A 24,148-nucleotide genomic window follows, 5' to 3' on the forward strand; every position below is an offset into this window, starting at 1 on the left:
GAAAGGTTAATGCTTTGGGGAGCTTTTCTCTGTTCTTATGCTGGCTCATTACAGTGAAGGGAAGTGGATTTGAGGGATTACTTTGTGATGAATCCCAGTGCTGCTGGCTCCATCGAATTGATTTAGAGCTAAATCAAATATTTTTAACAGTTGTAGACTTACTGAGACAATGAATGCCTGAAGTTCTGTAGGTCTTAAAGTTATAAGATAGCTTGTATGTATATTTGGTAGTTATGGGTCTTAGAATATAGAGTGGTCCAGTGAATGAATAAAACTAAATACAATAGGTAAAATCTAGATGATTTTTTTTAAGACCAGTACTATCCAATGCATTTTAAAAACCCAGGATTCTGCTTGCTTTCCTTCTTTGTTCAATGAAGTCTCAATGGCATTTGCTCAGTCTTCAAAGTACAGCCTTGAGTCGAGCTGAAATAAGGCCCCACTGGTGCATCTTAACAGCAAAAAGTTATTTCGTTAAAATTGTTAGCATTATAAATGTCTATATTTATATCCTTTTTTGGTATCCTAATTCAGGTGTCTCTCATCCCTTAGAAATAGGAATGCCTTACTCTATAAAGTGTTCTGGTACTGCCTGAGCAATGCAGTATTTATTCCCTGTCTTGCAATGAAAACTATTCATTGTTCTTCACAGGTCACTGACAGGGAACGGGAATTTGCTGCTGGGGCTGCAAAACAGCTCGAATATCAGCAACTGGAAGACGATAAACTCTCTCAGAAATCATATAGCAGTAAACTCTCCCGATCTCCACTAAAGATTGTCAAAAAGCCGAAAAGCATGCAGTGCAAAGTGATACTTCTAGACGGCTCAGAGTATACCTGTGATGTGGAGGTAAGTGTCTATTTTTAAACTTTCTTGCCCCAGATACTGAGAGCTGGGGAATGTTGGCATAATACACACATGATGCCTCTTTATTTTTTCAAAACTCTGGAAAAACACTCAGACCTAGTTTCTAAATACAAAATTGTTTCCAAAGTTTCTAGCAGGGATCAGATTACTAAAAATACTTTTATAATGTCCCCCAAATGTTACAATCAAAAGAAAAATGTGGTCTTTAAAAAAAATCACCAACACTTTCCATGATAGGGAAAACAAATTGGAGGCCTTGAAAATCAAGTTTTCTTTTATATCCTAGCTATGAGCTATCATTTAAATGAATTTGGCCTTTTCTATTTGAATATTTTATGGCCACGTCAGTTGTTTAATGGTAGAAATTTGGAGATGTCTGTACCGAGGAGCGGTGGGGTGATTTGAACCGTGGATGTCTTTTTCTTGCTGAGAGAACGAGTAATCTTTAAAACGTACATTGTGGTGGGCATTGCAGCTTGAGTGTTCTTTTGGTCAAGAAAACAGATTCCTCTCAGAGAATAGCCAGTTGAATGACATTTGTCTGAGATGTTTAGCGAGGCCAAGTTAACGGACAACAAGAAAGCCTGTCCATAGCTGTGGAGACGGGTGATCGCTGAATTCTCCAAAAAACATGGAGAGTACATGGAGGGCATGACTTCAAGGTGTAAGAGCAAGTCTCTGTGGCATCTTCTGCCGGGAGGGAGCAGTTTGCTCTTTTAGCAAGGTGATTCCATTTCAACGTTAATGTTTTCATTCACAGAGCTCATTCCTCCTGCCTTCAGGCCCCTGCGCTTTGTCACACAGGGATATTACCCACCTCTCTACACCAGCCCCTCCCACCACGTGCTCACACAGTTCCTCTCTTCAGCTGGGTGTGGGAGAGCTGCTCCTGGCTCATGGGCAGTGCACCCTGTGGGTTCCACATTTCTGTTCCTCTCTCCTCATGACACAAACAGCACCGAGCTCACCTGACTTCCCATGTCCCACATTCACTTATCTCTGCTTTCTCTGTCTATAGCCCCCGTATCATTCCTGTTAGATTTTGCATAAGTCACTCATGGACTCAATGGTTTTCTTGGATCAGAAAATTGAAATCCATTTCATGTTGATATTGTCAGTAAGGGTGTGAATGGAGTTGGGTTACTAAATTATTACAAATTGCAGGAACATAGGAAATGTATGTATATTTTGAAAATAAATTATTAGATCTAAAGTTATTTAGTCTATCATATATTTATAGAATTTTTGTCATTGTATAACTTGACAAATATTGGTGGGTTGCTATGGGGAGTAAAATATATGTTTTAAGTACCCTACCTAAGATTGCCATGCTCAGATTCGTTTCTTGCATTTTTCTGGCTTTGATTTTGGCTAAAATCTTAGTCCAATGTGTTCATTTATTGATTTGGATGTTTATTCTGGAAATGGGGAGATACAATGATATACTTCTACCTGTGTTTTGCTATGAAGCTTAATGGACTTTGGTCACCTTGAAAGAGGTTGTATTTTTCCATTGTGGATTCACTTTCTGGAAAAATTGATCCAAGTCAAGAGAAGTTTTTTTTGTTGTTAATTTCAAGGAGAGTCTTTCTATTGATTCCATTATATAGTATAATGGAATGAATAGGGTTACTTGGCAACCCTCTAGTCATAGCTACAAGAGTTTTCTAAAGAAGAGTTTGTAGTGTTTTGTGTGGGGAGAATAAATGCCTCAGGACTGACCAAGGTATACGTAATGTTGATCATTCTGCTAAATTTAATTTATATCCAAATTCATTATAGGTCATTTGTGTTTTCGAGTACAGAATTTTCATTTTGTAATTAACTTGGGACACTATTCAGTATTGCTTTTACTGTCACTGTGAGTGTTTGGAGTGGCAGGGCAATATTGATCAGTTACTTTCCTTTATAAAAAATTATTTTTATGAGCCTAAACCGGTTTGGCTCAGTGGATAGAGCGTCAGCCTGCGGACTGAGGGGTCCCGGGTTCGATTCCGGTCAAGGGCATGTACCTTGGTTGCGGGCACATCCCCAGTGGGAGGTGTGCAGGAGGCAGCTGATCGATGTTTCTCTCTCATCGATGTTTCTAGCTCTCTATCCCTCTACCTTCCTCTCTGTAAAATATCAATAAAATATATTAAAAAAATTATTTTTATGAATTTGACATTCTTAAAAGTAACACTTTTCTGTCATAGAAACCTTTGGCAGCAGAATGTTTCAGTTTTACAACAGACTTCAGTAGTAGGAAAAAGACGTGCTCACTGCTGGAGACGGAGAAGTTTGGACATGGTAAAGCGAAACTGATTTATTTGTAGCTAACCAGTTGAATAAGAAAAATGGCTGTGAACCAGTGGCCTGGTTCTCAAGGTGGGAATAAGGCACCACTTGAAAAACATATTCAAATACCTCTTGTCTTTAGATACAAACTGGGAACGTAAAACCTTGGCTGGGAAGGTGCACAGGGTATGATAGGTACACAGACGTTAAAAAACTTTATCCTGGGAAATATGTCCTTCAGTCTTCGGTCTCCATTAAAATAAGTATTTTATCAAAGTCTTGGATGAAGGCACCAAAAGAAAAACTGTTTAAGTGACACAAACCAGCTGTCAGACATGATCGTGCGATCCCAGACCGCTTCTGGAAGTGTAGCGTTTGGTTTACTGACGGCGGTGGGTCCCTGGCTCCCTGTGCTGCAGAGGCCCCATCGTGGTGTCTTGCTTCATTCACACGTGATAGGGATTCTCCAAATCCACCACATTGGGGTGCAAAAATGGAATCGTTCACTAGTAACCCACAATTCCTTAAACTTTCTGAACCTAGGTTTCCTCACCAGAGAAGTGGGAGCGAGCCCAGTCCGTGTGGCTCAGTGCTTGAGCTTTGAGCCGTGTACCAAGGCGTCGTTGGTTCCATTCTCAGTCAGGGCACGTGCGCAGGTTCAGATTCTGTCCCCAGCAGGGGGCATGCAGGAGGCAGCCAATCCATGTTGATGTTTCTCTCTTATGGATGTTTCTGTCTCTCCTTCTCCCTTTATCTCTCTCTCTAAAAAGAAAAAAATATATTTTTAATATCCTATCTAATAAAAGGGTAATATGCAAATTAACTGTCACTCCGTCACAAAGATGGTGGCACCCAGTCCTCTCAGCCCTGCCGGAGTCCCCCAGTCCCGGGGTGGGGAGTGGCCGCTGAGAGCAGGCAGCGTGAGCAGCCTGGCGGAATGCTTGCTTCGTCACTGCGGCAACAAGGCAAGAGTTCCGCACCCAGCCACGGATGGGCCTCTGGGCTGCGGAGAGCCTCTGGGCAGCGGGCGCGGAGCGACCAGGCCCTGCCGAGAGCCACTGGAGCATGGATTCGTGTGCAGGGCTACTAGTATAAATATATTAAATAATTTATATTTATAAAATATATTAAATATATTTACATATATATTTTTTTTCTTTTTAAAGAAAAGGAGGGGTGAAAGTATTTGCCTCAAAAAGGCATTATTGAGAAGATTAAAGCTGGTACTTTACTTGAACACTGTGTGAGATGTAGCATATTCTTGATAAATGGTAGCCTTTAATTCACGATAATAAAAACAGTGAATTCTGCCCTAACCGGTTTGGCTCAGTGGATAGAGCGTCGGCCTGGGGACTCAAGGGTCCCAGGTTCGATTCCAGTCAAGGGCATGTACCTTGGTTGCGGGCACATCCCCAGTGGGGGGTGTGCAGGAGGCAGCTGATCTATGTTTCTCTCTCATCGATGTTTCTAACTCTCTATTCCTCTCCCTTCCTCTCTGTAAAAAATCAATAAAATATATTTAAAAAAAAAAAAAAAAAAAACAGTGAATTCTGATTTGAGAGTATTCAGCAGAGAATTATAGGATGGTGAGGGATCTCCAGATGGCCCAGATTCTGGAGTAAGTAGAAACGGTGGAGTTCACTCCAACAAGCATTTCTTTATACCATCCAAAGATGCTACTAAGGAATTTTTTCAAATTTCCTTCTAACAGTAGGCCGAGATCATTGTAGTATTCATTATTTGTCCATTTGAGAGACCTTTTCCCAAATAATTTTTTAAATTCTTAGTCTTGATTATCTAAAATATAAAAGATCTTATTATGAGTAAAATATAAGGAAAGATCTTGTAAGTAATTTGATACATACGTTTGAGAAGTATTTGCATGCTACCAGATTTTCATGTATGCCAACAAAATCACTATTACTGTCATTCCCTTATTATTATTATTATCATTTTAAATTTATCTTTATTGTTGAAAGTATTACAGATGCCCCCCCCCTTTTTTTCCAAATTGGACCCCTACACCCCACACACACCCCTCCCAGGCCTTCACCACACTATTGTCTGTGTCCATGGACTATGCATATATGCATATAAGTTCCTCAGTTAATCTCTCCCCCCACCCTTATTATTTTTATTGGCCATTAAAGAACACAAGCAACTTTTTATAGCCAGGTTTTTCATTGTTGCTATATATTTCTTGGACATAAATTTTAAAAGAGAAAATAAAGAAAAAATACCCCAGTCACACACAATAGAGGAAATAGTGCTCATCACATTTGTTTTAGTCCCATTGCTTCTGTGTTCAATGGACTAATTTGAGTCTAACTAATTAGCAAACATCATATTTGCTAATGACCATCCAATTAGAAATTATTTGGGGACCACTCTAGTCTGATTTGGTTTTAGGAAAATAAGTCAAATATGATCTGAAATTTGAGTTTATATTTTATAATATAGGTTTGCTACTGCATATAGAAAATGTTCAAGCCATTTTTGGTGTGGTTTGGTTTGTTCTCCACAAAGAACAGGATTGGTGGAGGAGTCCAGAGCATGATGGGAAAAGTGGCAAATGGCTCATCGTGCAGGTGTTCCCCACAAGGGCTCTCCCAGCCTTGTGTCTCCATGCATGTGACCTCTGTTTACTCTTCTGATGTGTGATTCAGTAATGAGGGAGACCTAGTGCTAGAGACCCAGGTAAATCCACACGGAGTAGCACCCAAGGGAAAGACGCCAATGAATCAGCTAGATTCAGAGAGAGATTTATATCCAGATTGGGGCAATTCAAAAACTACTTAAGTCCAGAGTCTGATGGATTTGAAGCATTCCTGTCGTAAAAGCCTTCCCCCCAGGTTTGGCCCTGTGCAGAGGCTAGCTGGTTGAATGAGCTCCAGGCCTGAGACCATTTAGGGTCCTCCAGAATATCCCAGAATCTGGAGTTAGCCAGAAACTGTGGAGGTCACTCCCAGAAGCATTTCTTGATAACCATCCAGAGATGCTTCTGAGGAATCAGGGAGGGTACGGGATTTATGGCGTTAGGTCCTAAATGTGCTTTGGTCACCTTCTAACTACTGGCCAGGAAGGGATTATTGAAAACATTTCCAAATGCTTTGTCTTGCCCATAATTCAACTAACTGTCTAAATCTATTGTACCATTTTACATATTCCACTTACTGGGATTCAGTTGGGAAAACAAATTCAGTGTCTGAATTTTCCAACTTCTATAGATGTTACATGATTAAAATGCCTTACAATCCCTTTGGAAGTTCTTGACTGGACAGCAAAGAGAATGGCCATAATCCATAAAGTTGTTTAGAGCACTTGTTGCCTTTCATAGATTACTAGAGGCCCGGTGCACGAATTTTTTTCATGCACTCAGCAGGGGGTGGGGGTGTCCCTCAGCCTGGCCTGCACCCTCTTGCAGTCCGGGAGCCCTCAGGGTCCTAAGCCACAGTCAGGCCTCCCTCTGCGGGAGGCGACTGGCAGGCTGATCAGCTGGTGAGCGGCCAGCCCCGCCCCCCTACCACCCCTTTGCTGCCGCCAGTTGCCGCTGCCGCCCCCCCCCAATCACCCCTTCACCACCGCCGCCGGTTGCCACTGCCGCCTCCTGATTGCCGTCCCCTCCCTCTGCCCGCTGGCATCTGCCTTAGCTGGCCTGGCACCGCTTCACTCGCCGGCCCCGGCCCCCCGCCGACCAGTCGTTCCGCAGTTTGGTCGTTTTGCATATTAGGCTTTTATTATATAGGATAAGAAATAATAATTGCCTGGACAGAATGGCTTAGTTAGTTGAGCATCATCCTGTGCACCAAAAGGTTGCCCGTTAGATTCCCAGTCAGCACATACCTGGTTTGGGGTTCGATCCCAGTTGGAGTGGGTATGGAAGTCAACCCATCAATTTTTCTCTCTCACATCATTGTTTCTCTCTGTGTTTCTCTTCCTTCCCCTCTCTAAGTATGTCCTCAGGAGGAGATTAAAATTAATTAACTAATAATAATTAATTGTAAAAAAATACGGATTTTTTTTCAAACCAGTGCAAGTATTATTCACTCAACAACTACATAAGTGTCAGAGTTTTTGGTTCTGTCATAATGTAAATTCTGATTTAATCTCTCAATGGGTCTCTGCTTAGCTGAAGTCAATTTTCAAGTTTAAAGTATTACATCATACTGTCTGTCGTGCTATAGCCGAGTGGCCCCATCTAGCAGCGGCAGCAGCTTTTCTGCTTAAACATCGAAGCCCCTGGGGACTCCCAAGGAGGGAACAGCTTTAATTAACTTGGTTTCTTTGTGTAATGACTGGTGCAGCCATAGGAACAGTTACATCCAAGGACTGTTAACATGCACCTTCTCATTTACCTTACATAGTTAGCTCTGAGCGTAGAACTTGGAAACAATGCTTTTTATTTTGAGTAGGAAGAGGAAAGTAGCTGGAGATATAACACGGAAGCTCTTCCAAGTGGTGTATGTAACAGTGTTCAAAGCGTGGCTCAGCTCTTACCTTAATATGGAATGATTTTAAGCAAGTTCTGAAGTTATAACCTAGTCCAGCTCACTGCAGAAAGGCTAATAACATAAACTGGAGATCCTGGCCATCCCTCCTGGAGAAAAACAGTTTTCATGTACTGATCCCCTTCACCCCCCCCCACCCCCAATTTTCCTGATCAATTGCAAGTTCAATTTGTAATTGCAGCATTTCCCCCCAGGAAAGACAGGTTATAATTTTCAAGATTATAGTTCATCTCCCCTTAGTTAGCATTTAAATTAATGCCTTTCTTTTCATAGAAGTACTCTTGGCCCTTCTGGAAGTTTGGGAAGCAGTCTACTGGTATGAGCCACAAGATTAGAAAATCTTCTCATAGATAGGTAATAAGCTGGGAAGATTTCCAAATGGTGGATAGTCTCTTGAATTTCATATAATTTTTTTTGTTACCTTCAATTTCAGAGGCTGGAGGGTTGTTGTGTTTTTTTTTTTACCTTGGCTCCCAATTCCGAGGCCTATGAGAGCACCTGTGACCTCTTTTTAACTAGAGATGAAATCTGGTAAATGACATGTTGTTAGAATTAGAGGAGAACATGAGCTCTAGTTTAGTTCCCCCAAAATGTGTGTGGTGTGGGCGGGGGCGGGGGGCACACATGCCTCTAGTAAAATACAGTAGTAGGCTCAGGGAAGACTGGGGTACAGTATGAAATTGAAGGCCTTATTATAGGGACATGGTAAAATATTTACAGAAACTCGCTTTCATACGACTACTGGCAAGCACACATCGGCTGATCTGTCTAGAGAGGAAGTGCACATAGACAGGCAGTGATTAGTCTTAGGATTTGGCTGGCACATCTGCCTCATGGCCCAGTGTCCAACTGGCACTTGAAGAGAGGTGAATATGTGCTCTTAATTTGAAAAACATTTTTAAGGTAAAAGGAGACGTAAAACTGCATTTAGGAATGCCTTTGGTGGTTTCACTGTTCCTATGACCATGTTATCTTTTATAGCAGAGGAAGAAGGGGAAATCTGTCACAGCGCTATTTCCATCCAGTTTTCTCTGCTATTTGGATTATGGCAATTAAATAATTCCGTAGGAGATGGAAAAATTGATGATGAAGTATACAGAAGGGAAAACTCTGCTAAAAGGTTATACAGTGAAATTGAATAGCTGCCTTTTTTTTGTTGGTAACACGTATGCCATGGCTAATATGAAATGGCAATAAATTAATAAATTACAGCAGCCAGTTTGGGCACTTATTTCAAGGCTAATGTAGTTAGCTTTCAATGCAAGCTTCATCTAAGGCTATCGCTACATGAAAAGGGTATTGTTAATCATTCTTGCCAAGGTTTTGTTTTTTTAAATATTTTCTCTTTAAGTTTTAATATCAGACAGACATTCTCAGAGTGTCAATAAACAGAGGGCCATTTTGAAACTAAATTAATTTAAAAATTAGATTCAGCTCTGACAAATTTTAACTTTCTTAAATAGCTGGGCACTTCTGCTAAGAAATTTGTCCTGTCAGCTCCTGTACTGTGCTACTCACAATATTAAGGTTCTTTAAGAGAAAATGATGGAACTGTTGAACTCAATTTTACCATGAATCCATTCACCAGTAGTGGAACCAGCATTAAGGTTTTCCATTAAAAGGTTAACTCACACCCTGACCGGGTGAGTCAGTTGGCTAGAGCATCATCCTGTCCACTGAAAGGTGGCAGGTTCAATCCCTGGTTGGGGCGCATGCTGGAAGCAACAGATGGATGTTTCTCTCTCACATAAATTTCTCTCGCTCCCTCTCTCTTTCTTTCTCCCCCTCTCCCCCTTTTCTCTCTCTAAAAAAAAATCAATAAAAACATATCTTCGAGTGAGGATTTTTAAAAAAAGGATCACTCACATCGAGACTTTTAAAAATGTGTTTATGAAACTTATAATGTATAGCTACCCTAACAGTTGAATATCTGAACATCTATGGAAATATCATTAATCCAGTCAGAATGGAGGGTTGTTGTATAGGAAGTAGGTTTTCCCAGTTGTCTCTATAAAGAATTGAATTTTGAGCTTAAGAATCTTGAATGTTGGGAGGCAGTGTGTCACATTAGCACTAGCCTGGGTGGCATCTTGGCTTTGCCATTCCCTGAAGTCCTCAGTTTCCTCATCTGTCAACTGGTTGTTGACAGTGGTACAGAGTGAATGTAAATGTTTACTTGTGCCAGGACCTATTGGCTGACAGTGGCTAGCAAATTTGAAAGGTTCCCTAACTTTGCGGAACTTCCATCCCATAAAGCATGAAGTATAGTTTTCTAGGCCTTGTCTGGAAGAATATAAATATAAAATATTTTATAAAGTGGTGGTTTTCTTTAACATAAAACATCATAACCTTCAATTGCTTAGAGATTTGCTTTTATCCTTCAGTAGGTAAAAGTATAAATAAACTGTGTAAACAGTCTTGACAGTGGGTTATTATTCAGTGTTAGAAAGACATAGAGGAATCTTAAATGCACGTCACTAGTGAAAGAAGCCACTCTGAAGGGCTACCTACCTTATAATTCCAACTAGATGATATTTGGGAAAAGGCAACTCTATAGAGACAGGAAAAAGATCCGTGGTTCCCAGGTTTAGGGAGAGGGGAGGAAGAATAAGTGGAGCACAGAGGATTTTTAGGGCAGAGAAACTACTCTATGGGATACCATAATGGTCGATGTATACCATACATTTCTCCAAACCCATAGAATGTACACCACCAAGAGTGAGCCCTAATGTAAACTGTACACTTTGGGTGATTATGGTGTGACAGTGTGTGTAGGTCCCTCAGTGTAACAAGTGTACCACTCTGGTGGGGCCTGCTTACATTGCAGAAGCTGTGTGTGTGACGGAGGGGGGGCATATGGGAAATTTCCGTACCTTCCCCTCAAATTTACTGCAAACCTAAAACTGCTCTAAAAATACTGTTTTAAATAATAACAAACCATGGGATCATAGACTCCACACTATTTAAAGATTTGCTTTTATCACCTAATGATAAATTAGACACTGGAAAGTATTTCTTAATTCTGAGAAAATGAATTTCATCTTAACTCTGCATTTCTAGGGTGTATGTGTGTGTACACGGCTAAGAATAGTATCCGTGTTTTCACATCAGGTAGTCATTAATTTGGCACTTTGGAAAATGCTAAATGATTTTTTAAAAATACAAACAGGAAGTAACTGTGCTTGTATTTAAGATTTAAGCCCCAATTTTACCTAGAAGCTTTTTAGGATTGAGCAACAGACTTGGAAAATAGGAATTTGCCTTTTATCTCTCACTGCCTGGCTTCAGCCTGCAGAGATTAGACAGAAGATGCAGCTAATGTACTATTGCTTTTATGTCAGAAACCAGTAGGTGTTTAACAAGCCTGAGTATGTTCTGAAAAATATGATACACACTCCATTTCGGGCCCTTAGTGCTATTCTGTTATCCTGAACTGGTTCACCTTTTATGGCAAATAAGGAGTCGGTGTTCCTTGCCTTCAGTAGGGAACTCCCTCAAGTTCTGTAGGGAAGTCTTATTAGAGGAGGGGGCTGGTGAAGTCACCCTGCTTTTCCCTTCTTTAGTCCCATTGGAAGTCAGCACAAAGCATGTTTCTAGTTCCACTTAGTCTCAACTTTCTGTATTTTGTGAATTCTTACCTAGTAACTCTAGTTGTTGTTGTTGTTTTTATTTCAGAGAGGAAGGGAGAGGAGAGGGAGAGAGATAGAAACATCAATAAGAGACAACCATCGTTTGGCTGCCCTCTGCACGCCCCCCACTGGGGATGGAGCCTGCAACCCAGGCATATGCCCTTGACCAGAATCGAACCCTGGACCCTTCAGTTCACACGTCAATCCTCTATCCACTGAGCCAAACCAGCCACGGCTAAGTAGTTTATTTGAAGAGGCTTCTTTCCTGCTCAGTTTTACTTTCAGTGTCTAAAAATGCAGGTCACTTACGTGCACTGTAGGATATGGGAATCTTTTGCCTCTTATCATATTAGGGGCTCTGTGGCATGCTAAGTTTTAATAACATAACTAAGCACACAACAGAAGCAGCGAGGAAGAAGGAGAGGTGGAAACTACCCAGCCCACTTCCTTTTCATGTTGGGACTGGTCCTCTACTATGGTAGAGAATTTCTCTTGCCTGGAGAAATTGGGAGTGGCCATTGGAAGCACAGTTCTGCATTCTTCTTTTCTCTTTGAGGATCTAGGCTTTGACACAGGGCTGATATCTAAAAAGCAGATCTTTAGGTGGTTGTAAAAACCTCCTTGAGGAGGAAAAATTCCTCAACAATGGTTCATGTTGTTAAAAATGGTGAGCACAGGTCACTATTTAGCAGGTAGATTTTAATTATTGGGAAACGTTGGCTGACTATTCCTGTGGTGGTATTTAAGGGAAACAAATCAAATGGTACTCACGTGTTTTATTTATTTTTTAAATTATGGAAAAATTCTAATCCTACTCAGGATATTTACATAATTCTGTTTAGATATTGGGCAGATAAGGAGCAGAGCAAAGCGAGCATGGCGTGTGTAAACATCTGGGGCAGAGGAGACTGATGAAGCTGGAAAGGAAGGCAAGGAAGACTTAGGAGGGATGGGTTAGACGTGCTAGCAAGCTTGGAGTTGTTTGGATATATTGATTTTCTGTGGCTGTTGAACAAATTACCATAACTTAGCGACTTAAAACACATTTGTCATCTCACATTTTTTTAGCTGGTCCTCTGCTCTGGGTCTCAAAGCAGAAATCAAGTAGTTCACCAGCTGTACCTCCTCTGGAGTCTAGATTAGGGAAAGATCCACCTTCATACTCCTTGGGGCACAAGGCAGATTTCATTTCCTCCTGGTAGCGGGACTGAGGTGCCACTGTCTTGCTGGCTGCTGGCTGGGGACCACTGTTGGGTCCTTGTGGTGAGGCACCCTCTGTTTCGGTAACGAAGACCCTCCCTCATCTTGGATCCCTCTGCCTTCCTTCTAATCTCTCTGACTTCCCCTACCAGCTGCTTTTTAAAGGAGCTCTCGTGATTGGGTCAGGCCCTGATCATGTCCCTGTGTTAAGGTCAGTGGTGCCAGCTAGTAACCTAATCACAGTAGTAAGAGCCTCTCTGACCGCAGTTTCAGGGATTATGCAGGCTGTGTACATCAGGGGGGCAGGAAATCTTGGGCATCTTAGGATTCTGCCTGTCACAACAGGTGAGGCGTGCTGCTGAGGGGCTCTGCGTGGGGGAGTTGCTTGGCCATTTGTGTTTTTAAAACATGCTTCTATGCAATTGAAGAGGAAGAGCCTCTAAACTGGGACACTAACTGGCTCTCTGGTGATGAACCAGGCAAGAGATGCTGAATGGACTTGATTAATTGGGTGTGTGGGGAGGATAGTTCTAGGTTGTGATAAGAGACAGTAAGTGATAATGACTTCCAAATTTCTGGATTGAGTGACTGTATGGGCAGATGTAGAATACAAGAAGAAAAGTTTATGGGGGAAGATAATGAATTAATTCAAACCAATTGAAATGGAAGTGCCTGGAATATGAAAGTAGCCATCTACCATGCAATTGGATAAGTTGCTCAATGTTTGGAAGGTCAGGCTGGTGACTTTGTGGGAGCCATTATCTTTTATAGTAATTCAAATATGGGAATAATGAAATTGTGTAGATAGTTAATGAGTGAGAGAGAAGAAAAGAACACTAATAGTAGAGTTCTGGGCAATACTAACATTTAAAGTTGGGAGTGTGGAGTGCTTTGTCAAACTCCCCCACCCCACCCTCAGGTTTTTCAATACACCCAACCCCTGACCCTTTTTGACAGTATCCCCAGCTTAAGAACTGGGTTTGCCTGACCCCTTAGGGAAATTACAGTACTAATTATGGTTGAGTAAGTCTCCTTCAAACAATTCAAAGAGAGAGTCTACATAGAAAAACATTCCCAGCATCATTTTCTTTTCTTTTCTTTTTTTAATCTTCACCCGAGGATATAGTTTTATTGATTTTAAAGAGAGAAGAGAGAGAAACATTGATGTGAGTGAGAAACATCAATCGGTTGCCTCCTCTACACGCCCAGACGGGGAATGGAACCAGAAACCTAGTTATGTGCCCTGACCAGGAGTCGAACCTGCTCTCTTTTGGTGTGTGGGACAATGCTCCAACCAATTGAGCCACACAGCCAGGACCCAGCATTTCAAATGCCATTAAGACATTACACTATGTGGCATAGAGAGCTGGAGATTATATAAGGTACCATTCATTGAGAAATAATCAAATGTTATCATTAATTGTGATTGATTCTTGTGTTCCAGTTCATTGCCAATTCTGCTTTTATTTCTTTAATCAGGCTTTTTGTCCGTTAGAATTCCAGTTACACCAAGTGATAAGAACCATAACATTATATTACATTTTTTATTGAGGTCACATTGATTAATTACACTATATAAATTTCAGGTGTACAACATCGTAACATGACATCCGTGTACTCTATTGTGCGCTCACCACCAAAAGTCTCATCTCCTTCTCATTACCATATATTTGACCTCCTTCACCCTCCTACCACCTTCCCCTCTGGTAGCCGCCATTCTGTGGTCTGTGTTATAAGTTTGTTTTTTTAGTTTTGAGTTTGTTATTTTTTGTTTAATATTCCACATATGAGTGAAATAATTTTTTTTCCTTTTCTATCTGACTTATTAGTATAATACCCTCAAGATCCAACCACGTTGTTACAAATGGCAATATTTCATCTTTTTTTATTAATTTCTTTATTGATTAAGGTATCACATATTTGTCCTCATCCCCCCATTCCCATCCCAGACCCCTCCCCACACATGCCCCTACCCCCCTGTTGTCCGTGATCACTGGTTAGGCTTATATGCATGCATACAAGCCCTTTGGTTGGTCTCTCCCCCTAACCCCCACCCTCCCCTACCTTCCCTCTGAGGTTTGACAGTCTGATCGATGCTTCCCTGTCTCCGGGTCTGTTTTTGTTCATCACATTATGTTGTTCATTACTTCCCCTAGATGAGTGAGATCATGTGATACTAGAAATACCCTTATAAGAACAGAAAATGAGACAAGCAATATTGGTTATGCTGAGAGGCAAATGAATCAGTCTGTAGTGAGTTTCTTTCTGGGCCAACAGTTCTTTTGAGCCCCAATTTCAATGTCAAACAGTTCCTTATGTGTACATGTCAGCAATGATATTTCAGTTCTGGATGGTGGACAAATGGTGGTAATGCAGGTCCGACCCTCTCTGGTTTGGTCCTGGGCAACCTGCAGTGACGCACAGCTGCTGACTGCTAGTATGGTAAGGCATTGTCAGCATCTTCCATCTCTGGACTGTTTCTCTTCTGTCTTCATGGCTGGAGCAGTCCTGTCAATTCCTCTCTGTTGCAGGAATCCACATGGTCTTGGAGTTGTTTTCTGAAAATATACAAACATATTCTTGACCAAAAGTTAATAAAGGGATCTTTTCTATAAATTTTATTTGGGATCCTTTTTCATTTTTTGCCCAAACGATTTTCCTTTGGCTTGTTTTGACACCGTGTGTGTTTTTCATGGGTGTCTTGCTGTTAGCATTACCAATGAAAGTTAATTTTCTAAAGTAAAAATTTTCTAGATGTAATTTACTTACAGGATATTTTTCCTTACATGATATTCTTCTACTATCATCTTTTTTTATGGTTGAGTAATGTTCCATCATATATATGTACCACATCTTTATCCAATCATCTGTCTATGGACACTTATGTTATTTCCATAAAGAAGCAGGAACGAGTCTTGAGCTGTTATAAATAACTAGAGGCCTGGTGCACAGATTCGTGCCCTGGTGGGGTCCCTCAGCCTGGCCTGTGCCCTCTCGCAATCTGGGACACCTCAGGGGATATCAGCGAATGTTGGACTGCTGCCTTGGCTCAGTAGCACGCTGCTGCAGAGGCGGGAGAGGCTTGCGCTGCCGCAGCTGGGCTCACCAGCCATGAGCCCAGCATCTGGCACCCATCAATCAGCTGAGTGGCATTTCCGCTGTGGGAATGCACTGACCACCAGGGGGCAGCTCCTGCATTGAGCGTCTACCCCCTGGTGGTCAGTGCACATCATAACGACCAAACAGTCGTTCGGTCGCTTAGGCTTTTACATGTATAGATAGATGCTGCAATGAACGTGGGGTACCTATGCCTTTCAAATGTGTTTTCATGTTCTTCAGATAAATACCCAGAAGAAGGATTGCTAGATCATATGGTAGTGTTGTTCCTAATTTTTAAGTAACCTCCATACTGTTTTCCATAGTAGCTGCACCAATTAAAGAATGATTAATCCCTGACTTCTTTGAACAACTTAAGAATGTTAGGAGTAGTGATACATTAACATACTGTATAATTGTGATTTTAAAGGTACTATGATTATACTCTAAACAGTGAAGGACGTGTTACTTAGAAAATTTTCTTAAAAATTTTATCTTGAATTTGAAAACAATAAACCCCTTATGCATAGTCTCCAGCGGTTTTGCAACTTGGGGCTGTGGTAATGCCCTGCTCTTCATTCAGGTAGTACCCCTTCCTCCTGGTTCAGGGCAGAAGGGCATCTAGTGCTCAGCGCTTGATTGGGTTCCTTCTCTACAGCAGAGAAGCAAAGGATTCCTTCCCTCCTCGATTGTGTGGGTTGTGTTGACAGCTGATGCACTTGAAGCTTTTATTTGTTTCTTCTAGAAGAGGTCACGGATTTCAAGTTGTGGAAGCTTTTTGTTGGAACACATACCATTTCCATCAATAACATTAACTTCTTATAACTTGTGGGGGGTTTTTCCTGGTCAGACAACTATTAAGGGCATTTTGTTCCTAGATAAATGGAATTTACTTCTTCCTAGTGCTTCTCCTGCCAAGACTGCCCTATTTTCTTAGTTGCTTAGTGACTGTTTCCTGCAATCAAGGTCCAGGATATCTCTGCAAATGGCAAATTAAAGTGGCCAGATGAGATATTAATTCATGAAATGCTGGGATCAGTGGAGGTTTCTTTTTGTCAACAGATAAAGCATCTTTGCTGCGTGGGAATGTATTTGTTCCATGTGACCGACAGCTGTGTTTAACTGGTATGTGCACTTGGAGTCCATTTTCTCATAAGGGCGGAAGAAAATCCTGTCTCTAAGTCCTGTTTACACTCAGGAATGCTCCTATAGGAATGCGTGATGGTGTGCAGATGTACAGCCAGCACAAGGAAGTGGTTCTTACGATGGTGTTTGGAAAACTAGAAGGAATAAAGAGACTTGTTATTTCTTATGGAATGCCATGGTGACAGCACATAAAGTCACTAAAGAGCCACAGCATTCTTTAGGGAAATGCCATTAGCCTGAGCCTATAAAGCACATGAATGGCTTTAGATGATTACCCCAAGCAAAATGCTTCAGCTATGTCTCAGTTATTGCTTTAGAAAAAATACTATGCAGAACATCATGACTTGCAGATAGTACAACGGTCAAGAATTTGTCATCATAAGAAAAAAACACAAAACACCAAAATTATAAATATAATTTGTTTCAAAAATACATTTTATTTTATCTTGGGGCTTCTATTATTAATACCCCAGCATGTTCTAACAGGTATAGAAGGTATTTTACATAAATATATTTAATCTATATATATAAAAGCCTAAGCTACCGTTATGACTAGATGACAGCTATGATGTGCACTGACCACCAGGGGGCAGACGCTCAATGCAGGAGCTGCCCCTGGTGGTCAGTGCGCTCCCACAGCCAACCTCCCACGGCCGGCCAACCTCCTACAGTCCCCCGCCGGCCGGCCAACCTCCCGTGGTCCTTCCCCCTGGCCAGCTGCCCCGATCAGCCCCTTAGCCCTGATCACCAGCCAGGCTGAGGGACCCCACCCATGCCCGAATTTGTGCACCAAGCCTCTAGTATAATGAGAAGAAAATAAGTAGAAAGCAGGACCAAGAAAAACAAAGAAAGAAGCAGGAACGAGTTGAGACCACAAAGCTTGTGTTCCGAGCACTGTAGCAGGCCCTGGGAGGAAGCCTCACTCAGTGTCCACACAATAAAAACTCCCACTTGTTCAAAAGAAGCACGTTTATCCCGTGTCTAGTCGTTTGAGAGAAATGGTCTATTGCAGCTTTCTTCTGGCTTATCCCAGGAGCATCATGAGCAGTCACCAGGAAAGTCGCGGTCACTGAGATTTCTCTCCGTCAGACCTTTAATAAGCATTAAGTAATGATTTGTCAGATTGAGATTATGTTCCTCGTTAAGTATTCTAGATGCACAGCTTTTTATGTTGTCATTCTAATGGGGAGCTATATTGTAGTAGTAGAAGTCGTGATGATATTGACATTTAGTAGTAGAGGTAGTGATGATATTGGCACCTCAGGAGAAGTGAGGATTTGACAAGAACATGTTCGCCAAGAGAACATCATCTCCCACCTTCCACGAGGTTCCTGAGGGTGACGTTAAGATGCACCTCCTGTACTCAAGATAACCTCAAAGCAAAATATATGCCTAACCCCGGCTGGGTTGCTCAGTTGGTTGGAGCATTGTCCTGTACACCAAAAGGTATTCCCAGTCAGGGCATGTACCTAGGTTGTGGGTTCAATCCCCGGTCAGGGCTCGTACAGGACACAACTGAACAATGTTTCTCTCTCACATCTGTTTCTATTTCTCTCTCTCTCTCTCAATCAATCAAAGCATGTCCTTGGTTAAGGATTAAAAATTATAATAATAATAAAAATATGCCTAGATATGTAAATGAGTTCATTTTCTTTACGAGATTATTAACTGTAAGTAAGCCCATTAAATATTGTGACTGCTACAAAAATATTAATTCAGTTTTAGAAAGGCTTTTAAGTAGCAAAACCAATTGCACACTTGATAATTAATTCTCTAGTCTGCTATCTACGTGTTTATCTTTCTATTTCCTGTAGTTAAGGAAGAGGGAATATTTTTCCTGCTTATCCAGGAGTTTTAAATAAAAATTTATAAAGAGAATCCAGGTGACATTCATCAAAAGACAGACTCCCCACCCTGGCCAGTGTGGCTCAGTTGTTGGGGGTCATCCCGTGCTCCAGGAGGTTGCTGGTTCGATTTCCAGTCAGGGCACATGAGTGGGTTTCGGGCTCATCCCCAGTAGGGGATGTGCAGGAGGCAGCCGATCATGTTGGGCTCTCACATCAATGTTTCTCTTCCTCCCTCCCTCACCTCACCCTTTCTCTCTCTCTAAAAATCCATTTTAAAAAGACAGACCTACTAAGCAGGTGGTGTGAAGATGCAGGTCTGGTGACACCTTGGAGATCAGGCTGCTCTAATGCAGTTTAGCAGAGGGAGGTCCTTAAACCCCATGATCCGCTTTATGTAGTGCCATTTCAATATGACGGGTGTATCCGTGGGTATCAAATGAAAGTAATGGAGTACAGCCATGGTTCAAGACCACTTGACCCTTGAGGACAACCTGCGAAATTTTTCAGCAAGTTAATCTGCAACATTGGAGGTAGAATTTTAAAAACGAATAGATCTTTTATTTGTGGAAGTAAAATATTGTTTTCTTGCAGAAATGGGGTATGGGGGGAGTCCAGCACTCTAGATCTGGCCAGAGCAGATTATACTCATGTGGTAGAAAAATATAAACTTGTTATGAACAAATTTCAAAGGTCAGGGCAGTTATTGAAGAGTTTTGAAACAGGAAATCAACCTCAGATGCATTTACTTTAGTTTGATTTTCTTTCCTATTTAAAAAATAATAATAATCCTCCTCTATGCCAGGTACCGTGGGACATGCTGGGAATCTAAGGATGAGCTTAAACTGCTTACCTGAGAGGCTAACATTAACATTACTCAAATCATCATACCAGACCTTATAAAATTGCCACCATGACAGGTGCAGAGCAGGAGCTGTAAAAACGGTCCCTGGGATTTGACCGAGTCCCAGAGGTCACGGGTGGAATCCTGAGGAAGGGGTGCTGGAGTAGAGATCTAAAGGATGGGTAGGTTCCCTGGCCAGTTGGTTGAGCACCTTCCCGTGCACCAAAAAGGTTGCAGGCTCCTTCCCCAGTAGGGGGCTGGCAGGAGGCAGCCGGTCGATATTCTACTCTCACATCAATGCTTTTCTTTCTCTTTCTCTTTCTCTCTCCCTCTCCCTTTCTCTCTAAAATATTTTTTAAACATAAAATAAAGGATTCGCAGGAGGACTCTTCCAGGGTGTGAAAGTCGCGGGTACAGGAGGAAGCCTGGGGGGGAGGGGCTGAAGGAAGCAGTAAGGCTGAATGATGGAGTGCAGAGAGCAAGGGTGGGTACTGTGGTGGGGGAGACTGAAGAAGAAGCAAGCAGGGCCTCCCAGGCCCTGAGGGGATCTTACCACATTCACACTGGCCATCTCTGTCCCAGAGCGGCTCTCATTACTAAATCTGATGGCCACATACTCGTCTTCCCATGGACTTACGCTGAGAATTTCTTTTAACATGAAAACAAAAGGTAAAGTAAATTTGATACACTTTTGAGGGTGACTGTCTTGGAATTTTACTTCACATCCTACCAGGCATCCTAGATCTAGACATTTTGCTTCCACTTCACAGTGCTGGCTAAACCAGGTGAGAGCAGGCAGGACTGGTTTCTAGGACCAACATTAAAAGAAGGGGGATCAGCATCACCTGAGTCCCTAGGAACGTTGGAAAGTTCCCGGGTCCTGAATCTCCCGGTTCAACCCTGAGCACAAGTAAGCTCCAGGAAAGATAGTGGCTCTCTTGCGAGCATAAGAAAAAGCAGAATAATCTGAATAAATGTGTGGTATTTTTCTTTTTGCTTGAATAGAATGTTTTAAGTTTTCCTGTAAATCAAAGAATGCTATCGTTGTTTAGTAGGTCAAATGGCTGTACCTACTTTAAAAGCAATTTGTCTTCTTAATTCAGTTTGCCTTATCGTTTCAATTTTTTAATGTAATTTACTACCATTTCTAAATGCTATTCATGCCTTTAAAAAATTTTAACAACAAAACTTAAACAGCCATCTTGCACTCAGCTAAATGAGTTCTGGGGAGGCTGGAGGGAGGCTGCTGACCTTAGGAGAGCGGGCTATATGACCGGGTTTTAGAATTAGGACCAGGCCTCCCTTCTTAGCAGGGTGAGCAGCCTCGACCGCACACCTACCCCTAGATGTGGGGACCGACAGGCAAAAAGGATTAGTGCTGGCTTGTCAGGGCTGTGAGCTCAGGCAGCATTAAATCGGGATCCCCTGATAAAATGGAGACAGAAAACAGTACCAATCATTGATGTGTACATCCAGCTGTAGCCCCGAACGGTTCTTTGGGGAATTAAATGTGCAAGAAAAAGTTGAAGAAAATGTATATAGAATCAAAATATTTAATAATTAAAAAGGCCTTTTCCCCTGACTACTGGATTTTAAATTCTAATCCAAATTATGATATGCTCAGACAAAGACAAGTCTAATGTATCATTTAAAGTGTCATCACCTATTTTACTTTTTACCAGGCATTTATTCATATTTCACTATATATCTTTCATAGATTATAATATTTTAAGTTAAAAGCTTATATTTAACTGGTGAAATGATACATAGTTGACCTTTGAACAATACCAATTTATACCACACATATCCATGTATTCTCATTTTTTTTTCAATCAACACTGTAAAGGTATTTTCCTTATGATTTTTGTAATACCTTTCTCTAGCTTACTTTATTGTAATAATGCATTATATAATAATATAACATACAAAATATGTGTTCATCAACAGTTTAAGGTATTGGTAAGGCTTCCCGTCAACAATAGGCTGTTAGTAGTTAAGTTTTGGGTATGTCAAAAATTATACGTGAATTATGGACTGCGCAAGGGGCAGGGGGAGGGGAGGAGATTGGTACCCTCTAACCCATGCGTTCAAGGGTCAACTGTAATTACATTTTTATATTAAGTGAGTAGCTTATATAATTACCCTGACGTTCTTTCCCTCCTTAGGGCAAGGATCACTCACAGCCTTGCCCTAAGAAGAGAATAAAGGGGTTGGTGGAAAGGACACAGGTTCACTTAGTGCATCTTTTTTTTTAAGCAATGATAATATATTCTTACATTCTTTTGATCATCAGTGAAATAGATTTGAATGGTGACAGTGCTGCAAATCTATACTTAGTAAATTGACTTTTTAAAAGTCATGTTTTTGTTGTCAATATTTGCAAGCCTACAGCTCTTTATCTGAACAAATTATAAATCACAATTTGGTGGGGATTGGGTCTTTTTTTTTTTGAGAATTATCTTAGAAAACATATTAAGTGCTTCCTCTCACAGGAAAAAAATTCTCAGAGCTTTACGTCATTGAGAATTAGGTACTATGATTATTTTCCACGATGGAGGTTTAAGTTTGTCTCTCTTTCAAACATTCCTCTTTCTTTGGCTTCCTTTTCTGTATTCATTTTGCACACATTGGCTTAGCGATCTGAATCCTTAGCAGATTAACAGCAGGAAATGTTGTCTGACAGTTCGCTGCCAACGTCTCATATGTGTGATGTGAAATTCTTTGTAAAAACCAGGCCCAATGTTTTTGTTGGCCAAGAAGAAGCATGCTTCAGTGGGAAGCTATTATCTTCCACAGTGCATGTCTGTGAGCACAAAAGTCTAATTTTGAATAGAGGCTGAAATTGCTACAACAAATGAAGGCAGAAACAGATTGTGGCTGAAAGAAAAAGGCCTCTTTTGAAAGGCTTACTGTGTAAAAAGGGACTCTTCTCATATATGTGCTAAAATTATTTGTGCACTGAATCTCAGTCAAAACATAGGTCGACTCCGTTGCATTTGAACAATGCATTCTTGTTTTGGCAGTATTGTATGCAATATATAGGGTAATATATATATAATTACCAGAGGCCCGGTGCATGAATTCATGCACAGGTGGGGTCCCTCAGCCTGGTCAGGGATCAGGGCCGACCGGGGAGGCGGGAGGTTGGCCGGGGCGGAGGGAGGGACCATGGGAGGTTGGCCAGCCAGGGAAATGGGGAGAGGCCACTGGTGGTTGGCTGCCTGGCCGGGGGGAGTGGCTGCGGGAGGTTGGCTGTGGGAGCGTACTGACCACCAGGGGGCAGCTCCTGTGTTGAGCGTCTGCCCTTGGTGGTCAATGCGCATCATAGCGACTGGTCGACTGGTCCTTCGGTCGTTTGGTCGTTCAGTCGCTTAGGCTTTTATATATATAGATCTTACGTTTTGGCATAGGATGTACCAAAATGTGCCAATATACCCAGTACCTATTAAAAACCATGTTGTTTGTGTGTGTGTGTGTGTGTGTGTGTGTGTGTGTGTGTGTGTGTGTGTGTAAAAGATAATTGAATATACTCTGATTTCTGAGGATACTGTTTTCAACAATTTTCTCAATTTAGTGAATTTTTGTTTTTCATGAGAGAAATGGGATGATTTGTTTTCTATGATTTCACTACAGAGAAGAAATAAGCTTTCAGTAGCATGTCAGTTTCTGTACCAAATTTCAGCATTATAAACCCTAAATTTCTTTGGCTCCTTCTCAGAAAGGCATACTAATAATCACATTTAGTGGTTATTGCTTCCCATGAGCTAGGCAGTATCACTCTTCTGTGCTTTATCTTACTGAGTGCAACAACCTATGAGTGACTGCTAATATCGTTTCCACTTTGTAATGAAGACAGCGAAGCTGAGAAAGGTTAAATAACTTGTCCAGCCTCACAGAGCCAGCTAGTTGTAGAACTGGGGCCCACCCTCTGGGCTTCTGATATGTATCTCACTTAAAACAGAATGGTGGGAAAACAAATGTATAATCGGTAGGGAAGTCTACTTCAAAGATGTTTAAATAATGCTAGATGAATTATCTCTAGATAATTTAGACATGGAAATCACTGTTTTGTTTTAAAACCTATCCAGACCAGGAAAGAAGAAAAACAAAACAAACAAAATTTTTTAAAAAGTGGCAGAATAATTATTGATCTACTTACGAATGTGTGAAAGAAAAAAACATCATGGTTTTCTGAAAAGCTGATTCCTCATGAATTTAAAGAAAGGCCTGACAATATATGTAACATCTGGACTGAAGAAGTTTGATTTCTGCCTCTCATGTCAGCCCTCTACGAATATGCTGCCTGGACCACATTTGGGATGAGATCATAGGCTGGAAGATCCCATGGAGCCCTGCCCCTGTGGACATGGATCCTGGCAGAAGTGGTGTGGATAATGGACTTTCTGCCGTGCCTGTTACACTTGACATTGAAAGTACACTTGACCCAGAAAGTACAGGAAGGAAATAAACGCCTGTGAGGCAGCTGGTGCCATGTACGGTCTTAGACCTTCCTCGCCTCAGAACTCCCTAAAGGGTTTATGCACTGTCGTCACGGATCAGGCACCATCATCTTTTGTTCCTGGGTTGACCACAGCCTGTTGGTATTTTCCAAATGTGGATTTTAAAAAAATTTACTCTCCACTTAAATTTTAGGGAGGACTGTGTGAAAATGTTTTTCTATCAAGAATCTGACCAAGAAAAAGGAAAATATGACTTAAACAGAGGCCCGGTGTCTG

At 41.4% G+C, this 24,148-nt stretch overlaps 1 protein-coding gene across 48 annotated transcripts in view; it reads left to right on the forward strand.

Moving 5' to 3' along the window:
- The window catches only part of EPB41L3 (erythrocyte membrane protein band 4.1 like 3), a 221,968-nt gene that overhangs the window by 135,063 nt on the left and 62,757 nt on the right, over nt 1–24,148 (forward strand). For all 48 annotated transcript variants that reach the window (XM_080683582.1, XM_080683562.1, XM_080683583.1 and 45 more), the window contains exon 3: nt 653–850. In XM_080683582.1, coding sequence (XP_080539708.1) covers nt 797–850 — 54 coding nt within the window. In that variant the 5' untranslated portion in view covers nt 653–796. The remainder of the gene's footprint in view (nt 1–652; nt 851–24,148) is intronic.

Source organism: Plecotus auritus, assembly GCF_963455305.1.
Source record: "Plecotus auritus genome assembly, chromosome: 8".
Classification (NCBI taxonomy): domain Eukaryota; kingdom Metazoa; phylum Chordata; class Mammalia; order Chiroptera; family Vespertilionidae; genus Plecotus; species Plecotus auritus.